Source organism: Mobula birostris, chromosome 18 (genome assembly GCF_030028105.1).
Source record: "Mobula birostris isolate sMobBir1 chromosome 18, sMobBir1.hap1, whole genome shotgun sequence".
In the NCBI taxonomy this organism is placed as follows: Eukaryota; Metazoa; Chordata; class Chondrichthyes; order Myliobatiformes; family Myliobatidae; genus Mobula; species Mobula birostris.
The window spans coordinates 58,863,399-58,883,013 of record NC_092387.1 but is presented as its reverse complement, the minus strand read 5'-3'; the positions used below and the strand labels follow the sequence as shown (position 1 = coordinate 58,883,013).

Below are 19,615 nucleotides of genomic sequence, written 5' to 3'. Positions count from 1 at the left end.
ATGCTGCAGAAAAATCAGCAAGTCCAGCAGAAAAAAAATTGCTTATTCTTCTCCGTACTTGCTACCTGCTTTGCTGTGTTGGGCTTAGGTTTAAAAATCAGACGGGAGGGACTTAACAGGGCATTAGGTTGGCTTCTTCACACAAAAGCCGGAGTGTATTTGGAGCAACACTCACAAAATGCTGGAGGAACTCAGCAGATCAGGCAGCGTCTGAGGGGAATAAACAGTCAATAGTTCAACCCTTCTTTCCTCCAGCATTTTGTGTGTGATAAATTCAAGTGGCAGATGCAAGATAAACACTATCCTGGATAGAACATTTCTCCAAAATAGTGTCACATGGTTTTTGAAAGGAATCTGAGGTACAGGTAAAGATCTGTCTTAAGTGTTTCCTTTGACAAAGCAGCACCTCCATAACTTACCACTCCATGTCTGGCTACAGGAATTTCTTTAGCCAGAGGGTGTTAAATCTGTGGCGTTCATTGCACACAAGGCAGTGCAGACCAAGTCAATGGGTATATTTAAAGTGGAGGTTAATAAAGTTCTTGATTAGTAAGGGTGTCAAAGATTACAGTGAGAAGGCAGGAGAATGGGGTTGAGGGGGAAAATAAATCAGCCATGATGAAATGGCAAAGCAGACTCGATGGGTTGAATAGCCTAATACTGCTCCTATGTCTTTATGGTCTTAAGGATCTTGCTACAGCACTAAAACAGGTGAAAATGCCCTGCAACACATCAGGGGTGCTTTATGATGAAGTGTACAAAATCTTTGAGAAGTAATCATATCTATTTGACCTACTATAGCTTTTAACCCCTTCCCTGGTTCAGGATTACTGAGTGACAATACATCTCAGCCTTCACTTTCACCAGGAGAGAAACTTTACAGGGGATAGTCAAAACCAGTTAATCAGGCTAGAAAACATGCACTTAATACAATAAGCTTCAGAAATATGTTATAAGTGGGGTAGAAAACTTACAGAGACTCCCGCTGCACAAATATGAAATAAATCAACCTGGATAACTGGATTGCACGGTATTAACCTACAGAGCAAAACAAAAGAAAACACTAAAGAACTGAAAACAAATCCATTCATGAAAATAAACTTGTTTAACAACAGAACCCAAAAGTGAAGCTTACTCCTCAGGAGGGGGAGTGGGATCCAAACTGTCATCAATGTACCAGTTGGAATAATCCATATAGTCTTTTTCTTCAGTGGAGAAAGATTCCTTCATGGAGTCCATTGTGAGTTTGTTGCTCGGCCGGTAACCGTGCACAACGTGGTTATGATCTTTGCGCTGTTGTAGCTTAAAACTCGGGTACCTTGTTGCTCCGAGCCCCTTGCGCAGTAATCCAGATCAGCAGCACCAGTGTTCCACACTACACAAGCTTGCTTTGATGAATGGATTTCTCGGCACCACCTACTCGTGTTTAATACCTCTGGGACGAGCTTCAAGCTGGTTTACACTTGGGGGGGGGGAAGGGTAGGAGAAGGAAAACAAATGGTCAGTCACAGTTCAAGTTAGAAAAACCACGGAAACAGAAAAAGTTTCTCTTTCACAGTAGGCTGCATGAAAGAAAACCAAAAATTCATATTTCACTAAGATTTTTTTTAAAAAAAAACAAAGTACATTAACAAAACACCATTGTAAAGGCAACACAACTTGGCTGGTAATACAGCAAAGCTGCCTGTGGATTCTAAAGCATTGGATTCAAAAGACTTTGCAATAAAAACCCACACTGCAGACCAACAATTATAGGCCAAACCCAAGTCCAGTAGTTATAGGCTAGGCCAAAATTAAAATGCTATATTAGGAGAGAGAAAATAAACTTCAACTAAAAAGTAGTGGTAGTAGTTCTCAAATAATAGAGTCCGTTTGTTCTCTTGGGGTCTGGCTTGATGTCCCTGCTAACTGGCTCCGTGTTAACTGAGGAAGTGGTGAGCTGGAGAGAGTCCGCCAAGCAGATGGCCGGTGTTCTTCTCTTTCCACATACCCGGAGGTGTCAGGGTGTTTGAACGAACCCAAAGCGCACTAACAAACATTTCACAGAGGATACATGTTTAATAAGCGCACTTTCTTGTGTTCACGCAAACACTCCAAGACCTCCTGGTGTGTGAAAAGAGGTGGAGACTGGCATAGGCAATTCTCATACATGAGGCAAAGAGTTGCATATGGCCATTTGGCCCCTCAGCTCTGCTCTACTGCTTAACAAAATTCAGGCTGATGCAATCGAAGCTCCTCACTAGCTCGGTGCAATAAACTGATTAAAACCACGCTCCATCTTCCTCCTTCCTTGCCAAGTGACCTTTGCCTTAAGTAAAGATTCATCAAATCGCAGAATGGTGGTAAGGAGGAATGGTCATTAAGCTAAAAGAGAAGAGGAGGACAAACAACAGGAATTCTGCAGATGCTGGAAACTCAAGCAACACACATCAAAGTTGCTGGTGAACGCAGCAGGCCAGGCAGCATCTGTAGGAAGAGGTGCAGTCGACAATTATCCTTTCTTCAACTGCTCCATGCTTAGCCAGAATGCGGTCTAATCCTCTTGGTATGCGAAGTGGCAAAAACTGCACAACAGACGCACACAGATTAGACCACAAGACATAGGAAAATATACAGGTCATTCAGCCCATCGAGTCTGCTCTGCCATTCCATCATGGCCAATTTATTATTCCCTCTCAATCTCATTCTCCTGCCTTCTCCCTATTCCTTTTGATGTCCTTTCTAATCATGAACCTATCAACATTTGCTTTAAGTACACCCAACAACTTGGTCTCCACAGCCATCCGTGGCAATAAATTCCATAAATTCACCTTCTCCTTGAAGAAATTAATCCTCTTCTCTGTAGTAAAGAAACATCCTTGTATTCTGAGGCTGTGTCATCTGGTCCCAGACTATAGGAAACATCCTCTCCATGTGCACTCTAGGCCATTCAATATGGAATAGGTTTCAATGAGATTTCACCCCCCCCCCCCCCCGGTCATTATTCCACACTCCAGGGAGTACAGGTCCAGAGTCAGCAAATGCTCATTAACCCTTTCATTCCCAAGATCATTCTTATGAACCTCCTCCGCAGTCTCTCCAATGCTAGCACATCCTTTCTTAGACGAGGGGCCCAAAACTGCACACAATACTCCAAGTGTGGCTTGCCAAACATCTTATTAAAATCTCAGCATTTCATCAGATTACACTTCCTTGCTCAAGTGAAGTGAAGCTAGCAACCCAAGACAAAAAATTATGATTCTTTGGGACTTGCATTCAGACCACAGGAGCTGGCTGCGAGCAGGCCAAATATCCCATTTCCCACAAGTGCGTTTACAAGCTTTTCCCAAGTCTTGCCAACCTCCTCCAATTTTCTTTTAACACTTGGGTTCTTTCTTCCAAAGACAAATCCGATTAAATCAAGACCAAAATGTTACAGATGAAATGAAAAGGAACGCGCTGGAAAGTAAACAACCTTAACCATGAAGGTTGCAAATTAATAGCTGCAAGGTCCCTCGATGATCCTAGCATCTACAGATTCATGCTGTGTAAATGCACAGGCAACAGTGCAACCATTGCTAGTTCATCACCACACGAATCTGTGTTGAAAGCAATCACAGATGACCAAGAGGTCTTATCTATTTGCAATACACTATGATTAGGAATAGCCAGCATGGCTTTGCGAATGGCAGGTCATGCCTGATTGAATTTTTTGAGGATGTGACTGAACACATTGATGATGATAGGGCAGTAGATGTAGCGCATATGAATTTCAACAAGGCATTTGATAAGGTACCCCATGCAAGGCTTGTTGAGAAAGTAAGGAGGCATGGGATCCAAGGGGACGTTGCTTTGTGGATCCAGAACTGGCTTGCCCACAGAAGGCAAAGGGTGGTTATAGACAGGTCATATTCTGCATGGAGGACAGTCACCAGTGGTGTGCCTCAGCGATCTGTTCTGGAACCCCTACTCTTTGTGATTTTTATAAATGACCTGGATGAGGAAGTGGAGGGATGGGTTAGTAAATTTGCTGATGACACAAAGGTTGGGGGTGTTTTGGATAGTGTGGAGGGCTGTCAGGGGTTACAGCAGGACACTAATAGGACACAAAAGTGGGCTGAGAAGTGGCAGATTGAGTTCAACTCAGATAAGTGTGAGGTGGTTCATTTTGGTCAAATATGATGACAGAATATAGTATCAATGGCAAGACTCTTGTGGTTAAGAAAGCATATGGTGGATTGACCTTCACCAATCGTGGGATTGAGTTTAGGAGCCGAGAAGTAATGTTGCAGCTATATAGGACCCTGGTCAGACCCCACTTGGAGTACTGTGCTCAGTTCTGGTCGCCTCACTACAGGAAGGATGTGGAAACCATAGAAAGGGTGCAGAGGAGATTTACAAGGATGTTGCCTGGATTGGGGAGCATGCCTTATGAGAAAAGGTTGAGTGAACTCTGCCTTTTTTCCTTGGGACAACAGAGGATGAGAAGTGACCTGATAGAGGTGTATAAGATGATGAGAGGCATTGATCATGTGGATAGTCAGAGGCTTTTTCCCAGGTCTGAAATGGCCAGCACGAGAAGGCACAGTTTGAAGGTGTTTGGAAGTAGGTACAGAGGAGATGTCAGGGGTAAGTTTTTTTTTAATATACGCAGAGAGTGGTGAGTGCGTGGAGTAGGCTGCCAGCGATGGTGGTGGATGCGGACATGATCATAATAGGGTCTTTTAAGAGACTCCTGGACAGGTATACGGAGCTCAGAAAAATAGAGGGCTATGGGTAACCCTAGGTAATTTCCAAGGTAAGGACATGTTCAGCACAGCTTTGTGGGGCGAAGGGCTGGTAATGTGCTGTAGGTTTTCTAGGTTTCTAACGTCCACCGGTTTCAACGTGATCCCAGCACCAGCCACATCATCCCCTTCCTATCCGTATCCATGGGAACCACTCTCTCTGCAAGCCCCTGGCCCACTCATCTCTCTCCCTCGCTCCCCAGGCTCTCTCTACTCTATCTGGAGGTCAGAATGAGAATGGAGTTCATCATCACTGACACACTGCATGTCACGGTTTTGTTTTATGTTTTGTGGCAGCAGCACAATGCAAGACAAAATATACTATAAAATCACAAGAAACACAGTATATAAGAAATATAAAGTGCATAACGACAGGAAAAGTAGCAAGGTGAAGTTCATGGGTCCCATTGACTGTTTAGAAATCTGATGGTGGGATGGAGGAAACTGCTTCTGAAAAGCTGGGTGTGTCTTCAGGCTCCTATACCTCCCCCTTGATGGTAGAAATGAGAGAGCCTGCCCTCCTCACCATCATGGCCTTCTTTAAAAGGCGATGCCTCACAAAGGCAGCGTCAATCATTGAGGACCCCACCACCTGGGACAAGCCCTCTTCTCATCCACTGCCAGAGAGGTGATACAGGAGCCCAAAGACTCAGCCGCTTAGGAACAGCTTCTTCTCACCATCAGATTTCCTGACAGACAATAAACCTGTGACACCAGCTCACTGGTTTTGCTCTCTTGTCTGTACTAACTTTTACCATTATACTTCTTATTGTAATTTATAGGGTATTTTATGTATTGCACTGCAGCCGTTAAACAACAAATGTTACAAAATGCCAGCAATCATAAACCTGATTCGGATTCAGACTCCATGACTCCCTGAGAAGGAATGTGAGAAGGCTTGAAGCTACGTCAATTCAGCTGGCACCAGAAATGAAATGTCAGTGAAGACTGGCACGGATATGCAAGACTTCAGACATCTGTAATCCAACCTGGGTTAATGGGACTTCATATAAAAAAAATGACAAAAGGCACATTGCATTCAGTAATGTCTTTGTAGTGCCAGGTACAATCTACTTTGAAGTATAACACTCCCTTAAAAGGCTTGTTCATAAATGACTAGGGAGGGGGCTGAGAGTTGTGAGCATTTCTGTGCACTCAATGGCCACTTTATTAAGTACACCTGCTCGTTAAAGCAAATATCTAATCAGCCAATCATGTGGCAGCAACTCAATGCATAAATGCATGCAGACATGGTCAAGAGGTTCAGTTGTTGTTCAAATCGAGCACCAGAATGGGCGGATAAAAAGATCTAAGTGACTTTGACCATGACATGATAGTTGGTGTCAGATGGGGTGGTTTGAGTATCTCAAAAACTGTTGACCTCTTGGAATTTTTGCACAGAACAAGTTCTAGAGTTTACAGAGAATGGTGTGGAAAACAAAAAACAACAACATTCAGCGAGCTGTGGTTCTGTAGTTGAAAATGTCTTGTTAGAAAGGTCAGAGGGGAGTGACCAGACTGATTTAAGCTGACAGGAAGACAGCAGTAATTCAGATAACCATACATTACAAGAGTGATGTGCAGAAAAGTATCTCTGAAAGCACAACACGTTGAACTTTCAAGCAGATGGGCTACGGCAGCAGAAGAGAACAAAGGTACCCACTGGCCAGTTTATTAGGTACAGGAGGTAACTCAAAGTGATCACTAAGTGTAGAACCTACAAGGTAGTTCCTTCCTTACCACCCGCTCCATCACAACACATATGCCATTCAACCTGTACAGACCTTCAAGGCACCACTTGTTGCTCTGGGTTGCAAGGACTGATTGACCCAATGGACTGAACACAGGAGACAAGACACAAGTCACGGGAACAAATCAATTTTGGCACCATCTGCAAGGAGTTTACATGGAGTTTCTTCACACAGTTCAAAGGCACACCAGTTGGGAAGTTAATCGGTCATTTAAATTGGTCTGTGATTAGGCTGGTGTTAAACAGGCGGGGTGCTGAGCAGCGTGGCTTGTTGGAGCAGAAGGTCCTGTTGCACACTGCATCTCCAAATAAACCATTTGGCCATTCAGCCCATTGAGTCATTCCATCAGGACTGATTTATTACTCCCCTCAACCCCATTCTCCTGCCCTTTCTCCCCCATAACCTTTGATGCACTTTCTTCTCAAGAACCTATCAACCTTCACTTCTGATACACTCAATGACTTGACATCCACAGCCATCCATGGCAATGAATTGCACAGATTTACCACCCTCCCACTAAGGAAATTCCTCATCTCTGTTCTAAAAGAATGTCCCTCTATTCTGAGCTGTGCCCTCTGGTCCTTGACTCCCCACTATAGGAAACATCCTCGCCACATCCACTCTCTCTGGGGTTTTCAAAATCTGATAGGTTTCAATGAGATTTCCCCCCTCTACCCCCCCAATTCTTTTAAACATCAGTGATGACAAGCTCAGAGACATCAAACAACTGAAGATATCCAGACACCTCTAATTTGACTCAGACTTTTTTTTTTTTTCCGCCTTGTTGAATCCAATCACACTTACATCTGTGACATCTCCTTTGACAAAGTTCCCTGGTCCCAAACAGTTCAGTTCCACAATGGACATCCAATCCCTCTGCACTTTCATCCCACACCAAGATGGTCGTGAGATTCCCTTCACTTCTTTCTTTAGTGGTGGTTCAGACAGCTCCCCCTCCCACCACTTTCATCACCAAACTGATGTTATTCTTATCATTGAGCACATTACAGTCATGGATTTTTACAGCACAGAAACAGGCCATTTGGCTCATCTAGTCAATGCTGACCCAGAGAAAGGGCAGCATGGTAATGCAGTGGTTAGTGAATGCTTTGCAAAACCAGCTACGAGATCAGGGTTTACCTCCACCATTGTCTGTAAGGGGCTTATCCCTGACTACATAGGGTTCAACATTCTCCTGAGATCCCCACTGTCCTAGATGTCAGTCTTCAGCCAATTCTATTCACTCTCCATGGTATCAAGAAACGTCAGAGATTCCAGGACAAGGGCAACACTAGTGGGATTCCCCAGCACAATCCTTGCTGATTTGATGCAAACATATTACACTGTATGTTTCTATGTAAATGTGACAAATAAAGCTAATTTTATCTCATCTAATCTTCCTTAATTGTGATTTTTATTATTGATGGTTGTGCTTCTAATTTTTGATTGGTCAGCGCATGATACAGGGTGAAAGCAGGAGACTGGGGCTGAGAGGGACAATGTATCAACCATGATGAAATGGAGGTTACATGCTAAAATCTGGAAGTCCATCGTTTCTTTCTATGAAGACATTAAAACCTACTGGCAAATTTGGATCTAATCACAAAATATGTAACTCTTTCACTGCACTTCTCAGGATTTTTGAATCATATTATATTTTTATAATACATCAACTTGTTATTCACCAGTTAGAGACCACTAGGACAGGCAGAGGTCATAATAAACTGTGTAACAGAGTCTATTAAGTTGTCTATACCATCTGAAGACCACAGGATTGCTAACTGAATTCTGAAATAACAAATTTCTTGTCACCAGAGATCATTGTGCAACCTTTTTGAAAGTTTGAGGACATTCTTCAAATTCCTGTACAAATATTTCCATTTGAGACCAGTTACACAGGCTTATCAAGATAAAGGCAAACCAGTTTACAAATAGCCTTCTCCCTGTGGACACATTAAATTATTGCCTTGTTGAATTGCAAATGGCCCCCTGAAAAGGTCAAATTGAAATACAATCTCCCCAAAATGAAATGGTAAATCACAACTGGCCGAGTGCAGGTGGTCAGATATAAACCTCTGATGGAGAAGCTTCCTTAAAGTGTACAGCCATAACTTAGTTAATGAGGAGGCACCCACAATTCAGATAAGTCCTGAGGTATGAAAGATTAATTGTACCAAAAACATAAGGTGTGTTGGACAAAACACATCACCCTCCTGTGCAGGAAATACACAACAGGCGGACAACAACTTGGTCAAAAGCCAAATTTACAAAAAACAGAAGTTTGCAACTTTATAGTGGTTCAGCTTGCACAATAAAATTCTGATCATCTGGCACACACAGGACTGCTGGATGAACACATGTTTCCAGGCAATTGGATGTTCTTTCTATTAAGTCAGAGGTTGATAGATTCCTAATTAGTCAAGGCATGAAGGGATACAGGGAGGAGGCAAAGAGAGTGGGGCTGAGAGGGAAAATGGATCAGCCATAATGAAATAGTGGAGCTTACTCAATGGGTCAAATGGCCCAATTCTGCTCCTACATCTTATGGTCTTAATACTCTAACACATTCTTACTTGTCTTTGAGACAAAAGATTACAGATACTTCCTGAAAGTGGCTACACAGATTGGTAAAATGGTAAAGGTGACATATGGCATGCTTGCTTTTATTAGTTAAGGAACTGAGTCCAAGTGTCGGAAAGTTTTGTTGCAGGTTTATAAAGCTCTAGCTAGGTTGCAACTGGAGTATTGCATTAAGTTCTGGTCACCCCAGTGTTGCTTTGGAGAAGGTGCAGAAGAGGTTTACCAGGATGCTGCCTGGATAAGAGATCATGTGCTATGACGAGAGGTTGGGCTGCTTTCTCAGAAGTAGTGGAAGCCAAGAAGATATGACAGAGGTTTATAATATTAGAGGCATAGATAAGAGTATACAGCCAGCATCTTCTCCCCCACCCGGCAAACTTGAAATGTCTAACACCAGAGGACATGCATTTAAGGTGAGAGGGCACAAGTTCAAAGAAGATGGAAGGAAATGGAAGGAAATAGGTAATGTGTAGGAAGAAGGGATTAGTTTACATGGCCACTTGATTACTAATTAACTAGTTCAGCACAAAGGCAAGAAAGACAATTTCTTGAACTTCTGGCCAGGCAGCATTTCTAGGAAGAGGTACAGTCGACGTTTCCGTCCGAGACCCTTCGTCAGGACTAACTGAAAGAAGAGATAGTAAGATTTACTATCCCTTCTTTCAGTTATTCCTGACGAAGGGTCTCAGCCCGAAAAGTCGACTGTACCTCTTCCCAGAGATGCTGCCTGGCCTGCTGCGTTCACCGGCAACTTTTATGTGTGTTGCTTGAAATTCCAGCATCTGCAGATTTCCTCACGTTTGCGTTCTTGAACTTCTGGTGGTTGCCCAGCCCTTCACCATTCTCATTCCCCCCCTCACACCTCACCTCCTTGCCTGCCCATCACCCCCCTCTGGTGCTCCTCCCCCTTTCCCTTTCTTCCATGGTCTTCCACCTTCTCCAGCTCTTCACCTTTTATTAGCTTCACAGTTCTTTACTTCATCTCTTCCCCTTTCTCGGTTTCACCTATCACCTACCACCCTGTTCTTCCTCCTCCCCCTCCTTCTACCCTTTTTCTCTGACTTCTCATTTTTTCCAGTCCTGATGAAGGGTCTAGGCCTGAAACCTTGACTGGTTACTCTTTTCCATAGATGTTATCTGGACTGCTGAGTTCCTCCAGCATTTTGTGTGTGTTGCCTAGTTTCAGCTCAGTTTTGTGGGACGAAGGTTAGTGGTCAAAGGGACTTATTCTACCTGGAGGTCTATGATTAATGGTGCTCCACAGGGATCCATACCAGGATGTATATAAATGACCTGAATTAAAATGTGGATGGATGGGTTAGAAAGTTTGCAGATGATATGAAAATTGGTTGTGTTGTGGATAGTGTAGAAGACTGGCAAAGAATACAACAGGAAATTGATCAGTAGCAGGTATGTGCAGAGAAATGGCCTTTTCTCCTTGGAGCAATGGAGGACGAGAGGTGACCTGATAGAGATGTATCAGATGATGCGAGGCTTTGATCGTGTGGATAGCTAGAGGCTTTCTCCCCCGCCCCCCCCCCCCCCGGGCTGAAATGGCTAACACGAGGGTGCATAGTTTTATGGTGCTTGGAAGTAGGTACAGGGGCGGGGGGGAGGGGGTTGTCAGAGGCAAGTTTTTCCACACAGAGTGGTGGGTGCGTGGAATGCACTGCCAGCGACAGTGGTGGGCACGGATACAATAGGGTCATTTTAAGAGACTCTTAGATAGGTACATGGAGTTTAGAAAAATAGAGGGCTATGTGGTAGTGAAATTGTAGGCAGTTTCTGGAATAGTTTACATGGTCAGCACAACATTGTGGGCCAAAGAGCCTGTAACGAGCTGTAGATTTCTATGTCCCGAATGGCAGATAAAGTTTAACCCAGCCAAACGTGAAGGGTTGCATCTTGCTGGGTCAGATACAAAGAGATATTACAAGATGCTCAGTGGTGATGAGCAGAGGGATCCTGGAGTTAAAGTTCGTAACTTCTTGAAAGTGGCTACACAGGGTGATAGGATGGCTAAGGTGGCATATGGCATGCTTGCCCTTATACGTTGAGATTTTGAGTTCAAAAGACAGGAAGTTATATTGCAGCTTTATAAAACTCTAGTTAGGCCATATTTGGAGTATTGCATAGCTCTGGTCACTCCATCACAGGAAGGATGCCTAGGCTTTAGAGGGTGCAGAAGAGATTTACCAGGATTTTGCCTGGATTAGAGGGCATGAGCTATAATGGTTGGACAAACTTAGGTGCTTTCTCTGGAGCAATGGAGGCTGAGGGGGAGATCTGAGAGGTTTATAAGATTATGAGGACAATGTCTTTTTCCAGGGGTTGAAATGTCAATTAGAGGGCATGCATTTAAGATGGGAGTGGGTAATTTCAAAGGAATTTCCTCCTACCCTCTTTCAGAGGGCAGTGGGGGCCTGGGATGCACCTCCTGGTGTGGTGGTATAGGCAGAAACATCAGATATATTTAAATGTAAAGAAACTGGAAGGATATGGACTGTGTAGGCAGAACAGGTTAGTTTAGTTAGCCATTGGAATAGTAATTTAATTGGGTCAGCACAACATTATGGGCCGAAGGGCTTGTTCCTGTGCTATACTGATGTATCTTCCAGCACAGTTCTGTTCCAGGTTGAAAGCTGGAGCACCAAACAATCTGCTGGAGGAATTGAGAGTCAAGCACCTTCTGTAGAGGGGAACGTTTCCTATCAACACTCTGCATCGGTACTTTGTTTTTACAATAGGCTTTCCAGCAAATGAGGCAAGTTTAAAGGGAGCATGGGACCTGGGGTCTCTGGTGAGTGGGGAGCGTAGGAAGCCATTATCCAGTGAGTCAGACACCAAATCACTGGGGTTGCTGAACTGTTGGATAATACGTTATCAGTTTTACTGTACCAGCTCTCAGTATATCAATACTCAGACCCGGTTGCTGCACTCTCATTTGAAAAGGTTAGTCCCAAAAGTATTTGCTTTAAGATGGAACACTACACCACAGGAACAGGCCCTTCACCTCATGATGCTGTGCCAAACTAATTAAGCTAATGCCACTTAATCCCTTCTGCCTGCATGTGGTCCACATCTGTCCATTGTCTGCCTATTCATGTGATTATCAAAAGCCTCTTCATCACCTCTCATACTTGCTGCTACTACCACCACCAAGCAGTGTATTCTCAGCACCCACTACTCCGTGCAAGAAAAAAAACTTTGCCCTGCACATCTTTGCACCAATGATAGACACTGTACTGCAGACAATGCAGCAATTTGTCAGTGCTATCTGGCAACTACCAGATTAGAGTCCACCCTTAAGTATTGACCTTAGAAATACTTCATTTATAAAATATAGAATTCATTAAAATATTTGGTCATGCCATAAATGATAGTAATTCCAAATTTTATGAGCTTCAAAGTACTGTTCCAAAACCCAAACTCAGAATCTTAAGCAGAATAATATATTAAAAAATAGTTGCTGGCAGGCTCACAGTTGGCAAACTCACAGGAGCAGTCCCACCAAATGTGGAGTTCACCAAGATCCTCTCTTACTGTTCTCTTCAGATCACGGCTGCTCTCAGACTCTTCGACTACGTTCTCACACAGTCACCATCACAGCCACGCGTGTTTCACTGATCTCCTACCCCACCCCCACATTCTTGTTCTGTCCCCAACCCCTTCCTTCCTGATGAAGGGCTGTGGCTCGAAACATGGACTGTTTATTCCCCTCCATCAATCCTGCTTGAGTCCCTTTTCCTCTAGCATTTTACTGCATGTGTACTGCTGGGGTGAGGAAACGTCTCCCATTTTCCCTCCAGGCAGAGTAAATATGCCCAGAACTCATGCACACGGCAACGCAGGTACACAGAATGGTGAAGGCGACATTTGGCATGCTATCTTTGTCGGTCAAAGCACCGAGTACAGGAGTTGACAACGGTACATGACAATGGGAGAGCCTATTGGAATATCATGTGCAGTTCTGCTTACCCAGCCAGAGCAAGAATGTCACTAAGCCAGGAAGGGTGCAGAAAAGATTCACAAGGATGTTATTGGGATTGGAAGCCTTGAGTTACACGGCCAGGCTAGGACATCTTCCTCTAGCTACAAGGCCAACAAGGGAGCTTACAGATTTATAATATCACAGGGCCTAGATAAGGTGAATGGTCGTGATCTGGGATAGGAGTTTTCCCAATGGTATGTCACCAAAAGGACTAGCAAATTTCTACGGATGTACCATGGGGGGCATTCTAACTAGTTACATCACCGTCTTGGGGCCATGGCACAGGATTGGAAAAAAGCTGAAGAGGGTTGTAAACTCAGCCAGCTCCATCATGGGCACTAGTCTCCCCGGCATCAAGGACATCTTCAAAACGAGATGCCTCAAAAGGGCAGCATCCACCATTAAACTCCACCATCATCAAGGGGAGACGCCATCTTTTCATCACTACCGCCAGGTGCCTGAAAAAACGTTTTAGGGACAGCTTCTCGTTTCTGCCGGGTTTCTGAATGGACAAGGAACACAGCCTCACTATTTCTGTTCTTTCTCTGCACTGTCATTTTTAAAATACATATTAAATTGTAAGTTATAATATATTTTATGTATTGCACAGTACTGCTGCCACAAAAACAAATATCATGACGCATGACAGTGATAATAAACCTGACTAGTTTTAGAATCGGAGGATTTGGGGAAAATTTAAAACTGGACTGAAAGGGCAACTTTTTTTTTAAAAAAACACTGAAGGTGGTGGGTGGATATAATGTAGTACCAGAAGTTGTAAAGGTGGGTAGAGAATCAAAATTAATATCAGCAGCATGTCATGAAATAATTACACATTTTAACCATATTATATAAAATAGTTAGATAAGTAGTGCAAGACAGAAATAGAAAAAGTAGTGAGCTAGTGTTCAGAAATCGGATGGCAGCAACGAGAATAAGGCATGACCTGGGTGATGCGGATTCTTAGTGATGGACACCACTTTTCTGAGGTATTGCTCCCACACCTCAACAATTCAAGAAGGCAGCTCAACACCACCTTCTCAAGGGCAACTAGGGATGGGCAATAAATGCTGGCTTAGCTGGTGATGCCCACATCCCATAAATCAAATTTTTTAAAAATTGCAACACAAATTTAAAAAAAAAAAAAAAAAATGGGATTTGGACAGGTACATAGAGAGAAGAGGCTCAGAGGGAAATGGGCCAAACAGGCAAATAGGACTGGCTCAGGTAGGCAACATGGTTGGCACGGACACATTAAGCCAAGGGGCCCGTCTCCATGCAGTACAACTATGACCATGCTGTACAACTTTTTGAGGCCGGTTCAAGGTTTGGCATAATTTATTGCCAGTAAAAAAATCTTTCCAGAGGATAAAGTACGCAGAGAGGTTGCTGCCAAGATGATTAGAAATGTAAATAGTGTGCAATGCTAGGCTCACTGTGAAGAATTCTAGATCCTATAGTCAAATAAAGGCTACAGTGACAGTGAAGAGACGAAAATAATTTACAAGGTCAACTTCAGAGTAGCCATCATGAAAGGCAGTAGTAAAATTGAACATTTGAATTGTTAATTTAATGAAGCTGTCTGTCCAAGCTTTATGGGATTCCCATTAACCCCCTCCCCCCAAAAAAACCCAATAACAAGTATTTCAGCAATTCTCTCTGGATACTGAAAGAATTCAGGGTAAATTAGTAAAGATTAGTGTACAATGTTGAGGCAGCATTCTTTGTGGAGCAGCTCTTCCATGACACAGCTAGCGATGAGTTTCTCAGAAACATTCTGTTGCAATAAAGTGGGAAACAGCTGAGAAAGCTTCTTAAAGTGGCAGCAATCACTATAACAGACAAGGGGTTCTATGGGGTAGGACACCAGCTAATAAATACACTCAGTGGCCACTTTATCAGGCACAGTAGAACCCAGTGTGGCCGTCTGCTGTTGTAGCTCATCCACTTCAAGGTTTGACGTGTTGTGCATTCAGGGATGCTCTTCTGCACACCACTGTTGTAGTGTGTGTGTGTGTGTGTGTGTGTGTGTGTGTGTGTGTGTGTGTGTATGTGTGTGAGAGAGAGAGAGAGATCCTGTCAGCTTGAACCAGTCTGGCCATTTTCCTCTGACCTCTCTCATTAACAAGCAGTTTCTGCTCACAGAACTGCTGCTCACTGGATGTCTTTTGTTTCACACACCATTCTTTGTAAACTTTACAGCAGGGGTTCCCAACTTGGGGTCCATGGACTCCTTGGTTAACAGTAGGGGTCCGTGGCATGAAAAAAATTGGGAACCCTTGCTCTGGAGATTGTTGTACAAGAAAATCCCAGGAGATCATCAGTTTCTGAGATACTCAAATCACCCCATCAGGCACCGACAATCATTCCACGAGCAACGTCACTCAGATCACGTTTCTTCCCCATTCTAATGTTTGGTCTGAACAGAAACTGAACCTCTTCACCATGTCTGCATGTGTTAAGCACTGAATCGCTGCCACAATTGGCTGACTAGATATTTACACATGGTTACACAGACATACCTAATAAAGTGGCCACTGAGACTACATACTTGTGTTAAAACCAGGAATCACAATGAAACCATTAAGTATTTAATCTCGTTAATAAAGGATAATTGATGATGTGTTAACATCAAGTACTGGAATACAAACATGGTGACGCACAAATTCAATAAAACTTGCTTCCTGCAGCATTATAGAATATAAATTATACAATGATATAAAAACTATGCAAAATAAGGCAAAATGCTGGGGGAATTCAGCGGGTCGAGCAGCATCTATGGAGAGGAACAAATAGTCGCTATTTCAGGCCGAGAACCTTCATCAGAACTGACGAAGGTCTTGGTCCAAAATGCTGACTGTTTATTTTTCTGCATAGATGCTACCTGACCTGATGAGGTCCAGCAGCATTTTGGGTGTGTTACTTTGCATTTCCAGTATCAGTAGAATCTCTTGCACAAAGCAAGACACATAGCAAAGAAAAAGACAAGTATTTAAGAACATGTAGACTTGAACATTGAGTTTACATATTAAGAGAATTAATAACTAAAGAACATTCTGAATTATATAAAGGGTCACTAACATTGCCTGTTGGGAATTCAGCAGAATGAAAGGAATTTTACTGGGAACACCAGTGTGGAACTCTCCACAGGAGTAGTGACATGACTAATGAGAATCACAAGGCAGACAACTGCACAAACAAACAGGAAGCTGGCATTGTATGGGATGAGCAGAAGGTACCTCAAGAGGAATAACAGCTCCAGAACACGGCTGTTGAAGCAAAAATTCTACTACTTAGAATATACAGCATCATCACAACATTTGAGTTGCACCTATAGCCTAATGCTAAAGCTCTCAGGAAGAATATTGAAATTTATCATGTCACTAAGTTCTACCTGCTGTTATAAGACTATAAGACAAATCTACCTCATTAAGGCCTTGCATCTTATTTTCTACCTGCACTTACACTATCTCGTTGTATTGCCATAATGAAATGAAATGCTGGATGGTAAACTACACAACTTTTTCCAACTGTTGAGGAGGAACTTCTTCTCCCAGAGAGTTGTGGAGGTGTGGAACACGCTGCCTCAGAAGGCAGTGGAGGCCAATTCTCTGGATGCTTTCAAGAAGGAGCTAGATAGGTATCTTATGGATAGGGGAATCAAGGGTTATGGGGACAAGGCAGGAACCGGGTATTGATAGTAGATGATCAGCCATGATCTCAGAATGGCAGTGCAGGCTCAAAGGGCCGAATGGTCTACTTCTGCACCTATTGTCACCTCGGTACCAGTTTCAATAATTTTATTTATGGAGATACAACGGGGAACAAGCCCTTTCAGTCCTTTGAGACAATCCCCCGATTTAATCCCAGCCTAATCACTGGACAATTTACAATTAATCCACCAACCAGTAAGTCTTTGAACTGTGTGAGGAAACCACAACACCCAGAGGAAACCCACGCGGCCCCGGGGAGACGGACACACACCTTACAGACAGTGGCAAGAATTGAACCTGGGTCGCTGGTACTGTAAAGCCTCGTGTTAACCACTACCCCACTACCTTACAGTGCTGCCCCAATAGTAAAGTTTAAATTGGAAAAAGCCATCTCAAAGAACAAAGCCCATTAAATGAATCACAGGAAATAATATTTAGGTTAGATGACCCAGAACATTAGCCCAAAGAAGCAGTAAAGCACAAGAGAAAGTAAAGGAAACAGCTGTTGAAGATATAGTGGAGACTGAATGAGAGCAGAATTACAACAATGTAGTTACAGAGACGAAATACTACAGCACAGAAACAGGCCTTTTGGCCCATCAAGTCCATGCCAACATGATCTGCTTGGTCCCATGTACCCACACTCAGACCATAGCCCTCCACACCCCTTCATCCCATGTTTAAATCAAATTCGCATCCAACATCTCCACGGGCACCCGCTGAGTGAAGAGCACCCCCCCACCCCGTAAACATTTCACTTTTCATCCTTAACCCATGACCTCTACTTGCAGTCTCACCCAACCTTAGTGGAAAAAGCCCGCTTGCATTTACCTCCTAGTTTTCTGTTCTTCTTTCAAATTTCCTCTTATTCTCCTGCGCTCCAGCAAATAAAGTCCGAACCTATTCAACTTTTCCCCTATAACTCATGTCAAGTCCTAGCAACATCCTTGTAAATTTTCTCTACACTCTAACTAGCTCCTTGGTATCCTTTTAGGTAGGTCTTGGTTAGAGACAACATTAGGAAAAGGAGATTCTATGAGAGGGTGTGAGTGGGCGAATAAAACAAAGTTTGCTACAATGTTCGCTTATTGTTATCTAACTAAAACGGAACGGCAAGTACATCCTAAACGATCTGTCGATACACTCCCGGATGGAATCGAAGCAAGATGCCGCCTTTAGTTTTAACTGGCGGGTCCAGTCAGGGGGGTGGGGAATGTGAAATCCGACTTACGCTCACTTCCAAACTACCTCCAGTTTAAAACTGCACTTACAATTCGGTTTACTGACAAAACAAGCGCCATGCAAAACGAGGTCCAACAACAGATACCAGTGGGCTTGAAACGAATGTTTAAAGAGAGAGAGAGAGAGAAAAAGCTTGCGACTGGCCAGAAGTTTATCTCTGTCCCAAAACTTCGACCTGCTGGATTTTCGATTTGATACATTTCGTGCGCTGGAATGAAACCACGAGAGATAATCATGTGAATAATTAACTCCCCCCCCCTTACAAAAAGTTTTAGTTTTTAATCCACATTTACCTGGCAAATTATCCCTGCCACAGACGAGTGCATTCACACGAGTCTCCCTACTTTGATTGCGTCTCCTTCGGGGGTTACTCCGTCCTTGCTTTTGGAACTGCTCCTAAAACAATGTTCTTACAAAGCCGACCCCTACCTCAGTCAAGCGTAGAATAAGGGAAAGAACTCTTCAATTGGCTGTAAGCGCTAACCCAGGTGCTCCTTCCTTCTGAACATTCCCCAACAAGGATTGGCTTGTGAAATCCCCCAATGGACAAAAGGAAGAGCAAACATTTCTTGGGTGTTCGCTCCCGCCCGCTCCGTTTATAACTAATCGGAAATCAACAAGTGTATTTTTGTACAAAATGTTTGGGAGCAGAATGGAGAGATGACGGCTGTTTATAGATTTAAATTAAAACAAAGCTAGTGTACTTCTGGTGCGATTTTACTTTGATCGCTTTGTTGGTGAAAGAGGGTTAAAGTCTATCTTTCTATTATCATGACACAGGCATACTGTACTAAAAACAAACTCCCACCCACACTCTGAAATACTTGTACAGGCACAAGTCTTAACACAGACGTTTGTATATAGATACAAATACACACACATGCACTCAGTGGCCACTTTATTAGCTATATTTGCTCCTTAATACAAATATCTAATCAGCCAATCATGTGGCAGCAACTCAACACATAAAAGCATGCAGACATGGTCAAGGGGTTCAGTTGTTGTTCAGACCAAACATCAAAATGGGGGAAGAAATGTGAACATGGTGTCAGATGGATGGTTTGAGTATCTCAGAAATTGATGATCGCCTGAGATTTTCACCCATAACAGTCTCTAGAGTTTAGAGAAAATGGTGCGAGAAACAAAAAAAAACATACAGTGGGTAGGAGTTCAGTGGGTGAAAAATGAGAGAGGTCAGAGGAGAACGGCCTGACTGGTTCACGGTGACAGTAACGCAAATAACCACAGTGGTGTGCAGAGGAGCATCTCTGAATGAGCAATATGTCAAACCTTGAAGTGGATAGGTTAGAACAGCAGAAGACCACACCAGGTTCCATTCCTGTACCTAATAAAGTGGCCACTAAGTGTATGTCTACAGATTCACACTGACATATATGGAAAGGTATAAATACTTGCATAGGGTACCTTCCATACACAAACAACACAGACAATTGTAATCAGCACAACAGTATAGATATTCAGATACAAAGTTACAGACACAAATATGCATCAACTCCACAGATACACACACTAATATGCAAAATCAGACAGACATACAAAAAGAAAAGATCT

At 43.2% G+C, this 19,615-nt stretch overlaps 1 protein-coding gene across 1 annotated transcript in view; it reads right to left on the bottom strand.

Moving 5' to 3' along the window:
* stra6 (signaling receptor and transporter of retinol STRA6) overlaps nucleotides 1-18,550 on the bottom strand; it is a 66,490-nt gene extending 47,940 nt beyond the window's left edge. The window contains exons 1-3 of the mRNA XM_072282763.1: nucleotides 18,337-18,550; nucleotides 1,136-1,462; nucleotides 975-1,038 (exon numbers count right to left, since the gene is read on the bottom strand). Of these exons, the coding sequence (XP_072138864.1) occupies nucleotides 975-1,038; nucleotides 1,136-1,239 (168 nt within the window). The 5' untranslated portion in view covers nucleotides 1,240-1,462; nucleotides 18,337-18,550. The remainder of the gene's footprint in view (nucleotides 1-974; nucleotides 1,039-1,135; nucleotides 1,463-18,336) is intronic.
* Nucleotides 18,551-19,615: the final 1,065 nt, after the last annotated feature.